This window comes from Haliotis cracherodii, unplaced genomic scaffold (assembly GCF_022045235.1).
Source record: "Haliotis cracherodii isolate W230 unplaced genomic scaffold, xgHalCrac1.p SCAF_11, whole genome shotgun sequence".
Classification (NCBI taxonomy): Eukaryota; Metazoa; Mollusca; class Gastropoda; order Lepetellida; family Haliotidae; genus Haliotis; species Haliotis cracherodii.
The window spans coordinates 23,488,896-23,498,656 of NW_027266266.1; the positions used below are offsets into that span (position 1 = coordinate 23,488,896).

At 38.4% G+C, this 9,761-nt stretch overlaps 1 protein-coding gene across 1 annotated transcript; it reads right to left on the reverse strand.

The window, feature by feature from the left end:
- Positions 1-385: 385 nt before the first annotated feature.
- On the reverse strand, positions 386-1,315 carry LOC139454955 (uncharacterized). Its single transcript, XM_071236552.1, has 3 exons — positions 1,291-1,315; positions 850-902; positions 386-643 (listed from the first exon to the last, which is right to left on the reverse strand). The coding sequence occupies exons 1-3, from the start codon at positions 1,313-1,315 to the stop codon at positions 386-388; spliced, it is 336 nt and encodes a 111-aa protein (XP_071092653.1).
- Between the last annotated feature and the right edge of the window lie 8,446 nt (positions 1,316-9,761).

Here is a 9,761-nt window from a genome sequence, read left to right on the forward strand (position 1 = left end):
CCCTATTTTAAACACGTGTTCGCCCGTCACACCCTGATCAAGGTTTGATTTCTGGTTCGAGTAACTTGTGAAACCTATTGTTGTAACTATTGCATACGATATTCGCCAAGTTGTCACAGACCTAAGGAGATCTACAAACGTAGAATCAGAATGCAGAATTGTGTAATGTTACTTGTAGCTTTAGGTTATGTTTGAGTTTGTTCCATACGTAAGGAGGCTCCCATATTAATAATAGAATAAAGCAACCAACAACAATTTAAACAACAACAAAATTTACTAATCATGCTAATGAAAGAACAACCAAATGGGAATGATAACTAATTTGCCAAAGTGTCCATACAAAAAAAGGAAAGGTGACTTCTCAGATTGTTACAAAAATGTCACTTTAAGGGTCGTTTTTGTTGGAGGTGAAGACTCTCTTGATAAGACTGATGAAGCGGGACAGCAAGGCTCTCAGGAAGGACTGGGGTGGGAGGGGTTGTGTGTCTTCCTCACGGCCGAGATCGATCTCCACAAAGTCGGTGTCAACCATAATGACGTGGCCGGTGATGTTGACAGAAACAGAGACTGGGGCTGGGTCGGGGACAGAGGTGTAGGAGGTGGGGAGGGTGGACAGGGGTTCAGGGTGGTACACACAAGGACGCTGGTGGGGAGGGAAGTGGAAAGAGAAAAATGATGAGACAAACGTGATACTGATACTAGTGATAGGTAGGGTGTGGTGTATCTTTAGTTAGGAAAGTGGTAATACAGTAGGTTATGGAACATCAACACTTTGACACACTGAGATTTAGACAAGGATCTGTTGTAAAAGTTAGTCATATTCTGTTTCTACAACCCTAGCACACCTACTCGACGTGGGACAGGAGTGGCAGCAGGGGTGAAAGCCTGGTGAAACATCCTATCTGTGTGGGGGAGAAGTGAAAATAAATAAAACATGCACACTCTTTTTTACACTGTAAAGTCATTGATTAAAAACGTAAGCTTGTAATTATATACCTTATAGGTATCATCTTATACACGTTCGTGTCAGTTGTATTTATTTTATTCTATTTGTTAGTGCGCTTCACCCGGGGTCAGGACAAAATCACTATTTATGTGAGCATTTGCCATTGAGGAAATTTAAGTACCAAAAAGAAATATAAAATGCGAGGAAACGCGTATAGTACGTTGAGATTTCTACAGGCCTAGTTATAGACCTTAGTGATGAAACATTAGCATCAACCTGACGGTAGCCGATTATATAACCACAGGGTGAAACATAATCAACATGAAACTGTGACACATTGGTACCTTGAACACAGCTACTTGACTGCATGTTTAAAAACTCAAGCGATGCTCAAAATCCAAGGCAGGTTGTAGATTGAGAACAAAGAGACAGCAGATGCGGCAACATAAAATGGCGTCGTTTTGCTGATATCGGTAGCTTGGCAACGAGCGGCACTAACGGAAGGGAGATAACTCTCAGTTTCAAAGTATAAGTTACTACCGCTAATTTAATGTGGCGTTACGTGTATTTAATATTCTATGACTAATTAATTCATAGTCGAATTAATATATGAGTGTCCACTTTAGGATTTGTGAACAGGAAAAGGCTACAATTATTGACTCTTTTTTTTCGTGTATTCTCTTTGGAAATGTGTGGGTGCTAGATGAATACAAACGGTTATAGGGCGGGATGTTTTCCCTATATAGGATTGTCCAGTTACAGTCAATTTTATAAACTACACCTTTAGGTTCTTGGCGTTTAGTTGTGTTTCTGTCGTTGTCCCTTCTTAGAGAATTGAGGGAGGTTTATCTGGTAAAGTCGGGGTCAATATTGGGGTTGAAGGAGGCGGCTGATGATATGGGGCAATAACATGTCAGTGAAACATCCCGCCCAAATCAACACCAAAATCAAAGAGCACAAAACTTCAACCATCAAATCCGACAGTAAATCAGCCATTCAGAACATATCAGCAACTGCCCTAATCATAACATGAACCGCCCAAATCCTCTCCAACAACTCCAGGACTTCACAAAAAGCAAACTAAGAGAAGCAGTCCACATTCGCCGCCACAACCATCAATCAACAGAGATCAAGGCCATTTCATCCTATCCGCCTACTGCGGACTCAATAAGCAATATCGACCCCTCCTATGTATACTTATCTTGTTTAATTGGCTTCCTTATAATGTTTATTATTTAACTTACTCATGTTTATCTCTTTCATGTATGCAATTGTTTGCTACTGTTAATCCTCCACCTTCTATATATATTTTGTACCATGTTCATTATTCAGCCTTGCTTGACAACGGTATAAGGATCTATACCGAAACGTCAATGTTACAGTAAAATAAAGAAGTTGTTATCCATAAATTGTGTGTACATTGTCATCCGTCAACTTTAAGTGAGTGAGTGGGAGTTGGTTTGACGAAGCTTTTAACAGTATTCAAGTTATATCGCGGCATGTCAGCTTAACGTGGGAGGAAATCCCGAAGTGATGCAGGTCTCAGGCGTTTACCACTTCGGTGAAACCCACGAGCACGGTATGGTGCTGACAAAGCTAGAAACATAATCGGGGCGAACCGGGATTCGAACCCACAATCATAGGTTTCTGGCGTGCCAAAGGGACGCAACTCTGCACAGCGAATCGCGGCTCCTTAGGCGACTGGGCCCATCCAACTTTTAAGTTATGCTTATCGAACAATTCCCTCAAAACCTTGTAAATTTATAATACATCTACTATGAATGCAAGACCGCAGAAACAGCAAAAATAATGTAATATTATATGGAGTGCCTGAATTACAACATGAATCATATATGGTGTGTAAGGAGAAAGTTCTGGAAGTACTGAAGATAGAGAAGAAATTCCCCCGCTCAATTCCAGAGATGTAGAAACGTGCTCATCGTATGCCGACGAAGAAGCCTAATAAACCTTCTCGTGAAGATGCTGCACTGGGACGACAAAATGCAAGCTGAGTCAATGTAGATCGTTCTTAAAGGTAAAGGATATGGCATCTCTAATGACTTGACTTTAAATCAGAGACAGGAATTACTAAAATGCAGAACAGACGAACCAGACACACGGTTCTACTACAAAGAAGGGAAATTAGTGAGGGAATTCCGAAGAGAGGAGAGATACTAGAAAAGATGAAGCTGCACAGAAGTGAGTGAGTGAGTGAGTGAGTGAGTTGGGTTTAACGCCGCTTTTAACATTATTCCAGTTATATCACGGCGTGTCAGCTTAATGTGGGAGGAAAGCCCGAAGTGATGCAGGTCTAAGACGTATACCACTTCGGTGAAACCCACGAGCACCGGGTATGGTGCTGACAAACCTAGAAACATAATCGGGGTGAACCGGGATTCGAACCCATAATCATAGGTTTCTGGCGTGTCCAAGGGACGCAACTCTGCACAACGAATCGCGGCGCCTTAGACGACTGGGCCACCCGTGCCCCAAAGCCGCACAGGAAAGCATATCTGGAGGCACAGAGGGTGAGAGAGAAGAAAGACAACAGGATGAGAGACGGGATACGCGCTCGAGGTCACAGAGGTCAGCAGTAGGGGGACAGAGATAAGGGTGTGGCAAGGGCCTATACGCTGATTTTACTGCTCATCAAGAGAACCCATCAAGGGAGAGAAGCGACAGTAATAATAGCTTCATTAACTTTCTCTTCTGGAATGTTTCAGGCATAATATATGAGTTAACAGATAATGACTTTATGTGAACAAATTTGATATAATTGTTGTAACCGAAACTTGGTTGGATAATGTAGAGGATGTGAAGGTCACTTTCACAGACTTTAACCTTTATATTTAAGATGCTGATAGACTGTCTAAGATGACATTGTTGAGCTTCGAACCACTAATCAATAGTTTTTGTTGAACTTTTGTTCAATATCCAGCCATCTTTCATCACCTTCAATGAAACAGTGATAGATTGTTGCTTGTGAGACAAAATTGGTCATGTGATGCTGTAAGATCCTGTTTTGTCTATGAATTAAACAGGTTTGAAATTTACCGAATGAAATTTTTACTTTATTAGTCCTCGAAATTGGTGGCTACTTTCTTTGGCCTTTCAGTGCATTTAAGTAGGAGTTGATATAGCCTACTTGTCTGATATACCCAGCGTTAGAAATTGGCACTAGTCCTGTGGTCCTTGCCAAACTGCACAATAGTTAAGGTATCATAAGGATTAGTAGAAATTTACCATTTTTAAGGGTTTTGCTATATGTTATCATTATAAGTTATATCACAAAAACTGTTACTTTCTACCGCTGTATACCCATATTAGAAATAATGGAACCAAGTTGTTCAGGCTAACGTGCGAGTGATTCAGCCAATTGGCTGCCCCACATACCACTACCCAGATAGCATTAAGACGTTGGCCCAACGTCGGCAATGGTTGGCAGTGTCGGATTTTATACGTTGGCCCAACGTTGTTACAACGTTAGGTCGCATTTCGTAAATTATTTCCAAGGGGCGCTACTCGTAATTGACAGCTTCACAGAGAAGGCGCTGTGTTTTTTGCGCCTCTCAACGAGCAGACGACGAGACACAAGCACACGCTCGATCATCGGAATAGTTTTCCTCGTATATATAGAGGTAAGTGTTTAATTAATGTCTTGTATGATGTACAAACAGTACCCGAGAATAAAACAACCATTGTTCATTCAGAAATATCAACACGAGTAATTATTTTCCAGAAATTGAGAACACCACCAACTTCATGACCCGAAGCCAAATAGGAATATATGTCACTCTGATTGCTTGCAAATATAGCATACTATTACTAGCATACCCCAAAAAAAGTCGCGCTTGTCCGCATCATAAAGTTTGTCGTGATCGTGAGGACAAGTTTGTGCAAAGAAATGTGCATCGTGTCGCGTAAGTTCAGTCGGAGTGTCGATCTCAGCTGTTTCTGACAGTTGGAGGTCACCGGACAGCGAGCGACCACATGACTACCTAAACAAATACTGACTGTGGAATTTGTAAATGAATACTGGTTGTTTCTATTCTCGTGGAAGTTTAAAAATAACAAGCAAACTCAACTGAAAAGGTCAATTTCGTTCTCGCTTGTGCAATTTTACGGTCAAAAAGATCAACTAAACTGAACAATTCAGAACGAGGCTTCTAAAACTCAAAGCATTCCGTGTACATGATAAAATAATACCATGCAGACTCCTACTGATCAGTGTACGGAGCTTTTCCCTGTTGTCGGCAACATCGCGAGTTCAGTTTTCGATCACAAATCAGTGGTCGTGGGATTGTGTTTGTTGTTATTTGAAAGTGATTGATAATGGCATAATCGCTTTTTTATTTGTACATACCGCGGGGGGGTAATGGTTAAAACGAAGGGAACGTATTGGATTAGATTGGGTACGAAATAGTCATGAAATCATTTCCGATTGAGAATAATATATTTCAATAAATATTTAGAGCTGTTTCAACTTCATCTGGTGTTGTCTCCGATATCGCATTTTGTTAATTTTTCCAACGTTACTATCTTTGTAAATGTTAGAACTTATATAGGTATCCTGGCATATTTATATGGAAAATATTAATGTTTATATTTTTAAAAATAAAATAGAATCTAAAATCACGATTTTAATTTAATACCGGTGTTAACACTTCTTTAGTTATTGGAAGGTCAATTCATAATCATATTCAACATTCATGCTTCCAACATGGGAACTCTTTATTTGGCAATATATATTTTTCATTTATTTGTTTATTTTTCACATCAGATTTTAGAAACTTTGCCAACATATGCTATTTTGCATTATTTTTTACTTGATCACAAGTTTGTGAGGTACAGCAGAAAGGTAAAGTTATTGCTTTTGAATAATTACAGTTGATTTCTCTTGGCTGATAAAAACTATTTGCCAAAACTAACACCACTCACATCATACTGTTAGTAAATGAGACTTATCTCTACTGATTTATTTGAGAATGTGATACTTTGAGGTTTCTATTTTTCTTTCAGGTGGAGTTTACAGTATTGTTGAAGCATATTTGTTTACATCACATCACAGCCAGAAAGGTATGCATGATGCAATAATATATTCAAACATCTTCAATAATAAAAATTTAGATGATTCTTATTTAATTATACCCCCAATCTAAAAGGGCGGGTAATAAAGTTTATCTGTCCGTCCTTCCTTCCAAAGACATTTTTTTGTGTAAGTGCAGTGCAAAGTTTGATTTTGATAAGTATATTTTCTGAAAAAATATGATTCTTTAAGTGTTTTTAACTTAAAATATTTCTTTTTATTTCAACCTTTGTGCGACCTATCACTTGAACACTACTTCATGGATTCCTTTCCAATTATGGGTACAGTTTCTACACCCACAGGAGAGGTGCAGTGCGAAGTTTGGTTTTGATTAGTGTATTTTCTTAAATATAGCTTTTGTTATGTTTTGAACTTAAAATATTTTTTACTTCAACAATTGTGCTACCTATAACTTGAGAACTTGAGATCTACTGGAGAACATGGATTCTGTCCAAATTTAAGGAACACTTTTATATTAAAAAATGGGGAGATGCACAGCAAAGGTTGATTTTGATATGTGTATTAGATGCACAGCAGAGGTTGATTTTGATATGTGTATTTTATTAAACAATATAATTTTTTTTAAATGTTTTGAACTTAGAATGTTTTTTTTAATTCAACATTGTGCGACCTTTAACTTGAGAACTGCTGCATGGATTCTTTCCAAATTTAAGAAACACTTTCTATACAAATAAAAGAGGTACAGTGAAAATGTTGATTTTGATATGTGTATTTTCAGAAAAAAATATGATTTGTTTCATGTTTTGAACTTAGAATTATTTTCTTTTGTGAGACCTATAACTTGATGTGCAGTGCAAAGTTTGATTTTTATAATTATGCTTTTTCTATGTTTTGAACTTTGAAAAATGAATGAGTCGTTACCCTTGTTCATTTAGTGTTAATAGCTTTTCTGCCTATCTATGATCCAAGAGCATCATGGTATTACTGTCTATGCTACCTTCCCAGTTTTAGCAGTATTAACAGTTTTATGACTTGGATGGGTGGAGGTAGGACTGCTGAGACTTTTTTTCATACATCAAATTATTATTTGGGGGAAGGCAACAATTTTTTTATGTAAAAAATATGTCCCTTGCCTTATCATTTTTATTATAATTGTGTCATTGTTTTATTCAGTTACCAAGGCACAAGAAGAGACCATGGATACAGTTGAAGATCATCCCTGTGATAAGTTCTTCTGACATCTGAGGATTGAAAAGGCTCCTCAACCACTTAGCCCAAGTTCTGACTTGTCATGTAACAAATAAATAAAGGTCACCGAAACCAGAATTCTATTGTCATTTTGTTGCTGTCATCATGTTTTTTAATAGATCAAGTAAATTGATCATAGGACATCCGATGCATGGACTATTTTGCTTGTCTCAGCGTTGCTCGTCAATGCGGAATGTATGGGGTAAGGCCATGAAAAATTAAACGTTTCAATTTGTGGCAGGCTTATTGTCTGATGATTTTTAATTTGCAAACTCGTAGGAAAATCATTTATCTTTTAATAGTGTTGAAACATTTGTGAACAATTTGCACATAGTCTTGAAAATGGTTTTGGAAAGTAAATATTATAGCACCAAATTGCATTTGTAATTTAAAACAATTTCAATTTTTTCTTGGCCGTATTTCAAACTATGTATGCCGAGGTACCTTGCCAGAAGAGAGCGCATTTCATTGGCATGTTCTTTCATGGAAAGAGTTCAGAGTGAATCTAGCTTGCAGAAATGTATTGCTTGTTACCTGATGTCTTAACTAGATTGGTACAAACATTTCAGGCTGCCTGGGAGGTATAGTGAGGAATAAAACAGACGTAATCCAACGTTGGGTCAGCGTTGTCTATCAACGTTGGCCCAACGTCATTTTGACCGGCGGCCCAACGTTGGGCCAACGTTGGCTGAACATCGTTGACCCAACGTTGGCCCAACGTTGGGCCGCCGGTCAAAATGACGTTGGGCCAACGTTGGCCCAACGTCTGACTGCTATCTGGGTAATGAGTGAAATCATCTAATGGTGACCTCATGTTTTCAAGAGAAATCTCATCTACAGAACACATTTGACAGAACACATTTTTTCAGAAGAGTTGGATTTTCATTTGGATGACAATAAGTAGTGATAATGCTTGTGTGCATGTGCACTACAAATGCTTGCGTTGATAGTACATGTTTGTATATGCATGGATTCAGTGTAAACTGGACCCGTGAAGATCCGGGTCAGAATAGGTCTTCAGCAATCCATGCTTGCCGTAAAAGGAGACTATGCTTGTCGTAAGAGGCGACTATCAAGACTTGATAGTTGAAACTACAAAACTAACACCGCAGGAAATGTTACAAATGCAGAGGTTCATTTACATTATAATGGAGTATGTAAGGTGACATTTAATATCCGTGATGATGTACCCACCCGTGAAGATCTGGGGTAGAATAGGTCTTCAGCAAACCATGCTTGCCATAAAAGGCCACTGTGCTTTCGTAAAAGGCGACAAATGGGATCGGGTGGTCAGGATCGTTGACTTTGTTGATGCATGTCATCGTATCCCAATTTCGTGGATCAATGCTCATAATATCAATCACTGAATTGTCTGGTCCAGACTCGATTATTTGCAGACCCGCCGTCATGGAGCTTGAATATTGCTGAGCGCGGCGTTAAACAACAAACAAACAAACAAGCTTTCAAGAGGCAACTTCGGGTGGTTTAGGTTGCTGACTTGGTTGATGCATGTCTTTGTATGCCAATTGCGTTGATCGATACTCATGATGTCAATCACTGGATTGTCTTGTCCAGACTCGATTATTTACATACGTCATATAGCTGGAATATTGGTGAGTGTGGCGTTAAAGAACAAACAAAACAAAAAATCAACAATACTAAGTATGGCCAAAGAATAGTTGGACTTTCTTCAATAAAATGTCAGATAGGACAATTGTCACTTGTGATAACTATGACAGAAGCTTCAAGCTTTTCGAAGCATAAACTATTGAGGTTGAACAGTGTTGCAAATGTCTCATTTTATTTACTCTCGTAAGCTGAAAATATACATTGATATCTGTGACCACACGGAAGTAAGCTGTATCACGCTGGCTTGTACATGATATCAAGTCATGATCACACAAACCAGTGACTGAAAGCATGAGCAAGAATCTTGTTTTTGGCTCTTATGGCCAGCTATGGATACCAAGGACCAATCTACTCTGTGGAATTCCTAGTTTCCTACAGGTTCATTTGGAATGGCGACAAACCTTCTTTAATGTAGACATTCCATTAGAAGTGTCATTATGGTCTGGTCACATTCTTTTAATAAAAAGCTGTGATTCAATAGCAACAGCCAGGCTAGGTTTGTCAAGCGCTTTAGTCATTTCAAAATCATCCCTGTCCTCAGAGGCGGAATTCATTCTTGATGATATTTCATAAAAAATAATGTCAATGATTGTGCATACTATATAAAAAGATGCCCTAATCTATACCTCATGATGTATAAACCTATTTGGTTATTAGATCTAACCTAGACTTACTACTAGACAAGAACCAGAATTCTGTAGCATCGTTTTAGGATGTTATTCACGCTTTTGATAATTTAGGAGGCACTAACATTGATAAAATATAACAGCAAAAAACAGTTTGAACAACAAAAACATTTATTTATACAACTGAAACCATATGGAAATAATTAACAAGATGAAAAGTTAATGAACCCAACAAAATATCCTGGAACTTGTTCCAAGGAAAGCT

Excerpts from the sequence above, each read along its gene's own strand:
- LOC139454955 (XM_071236552.1), bottom strand. The coding sequence starts at position 1,315 with ATGCAGTCAAGTAGCTGTGTTCAAG. Across the intron at positions 903-1,290 it reads GTCAAGTAGCTGTGTTCAAG|ATAGGATGTTTCACCAGGCT; the intron begins GTACCAATGTGT and ends TCCCCCACACAG. Across the intron at positions 644-849 it reads CCACTCCTGTCCCACGTCGA|CGTCCTTGTGTGTACCACCC; the intron begins GTAGGTGTGCTA and ends CCTCCCCACCAG.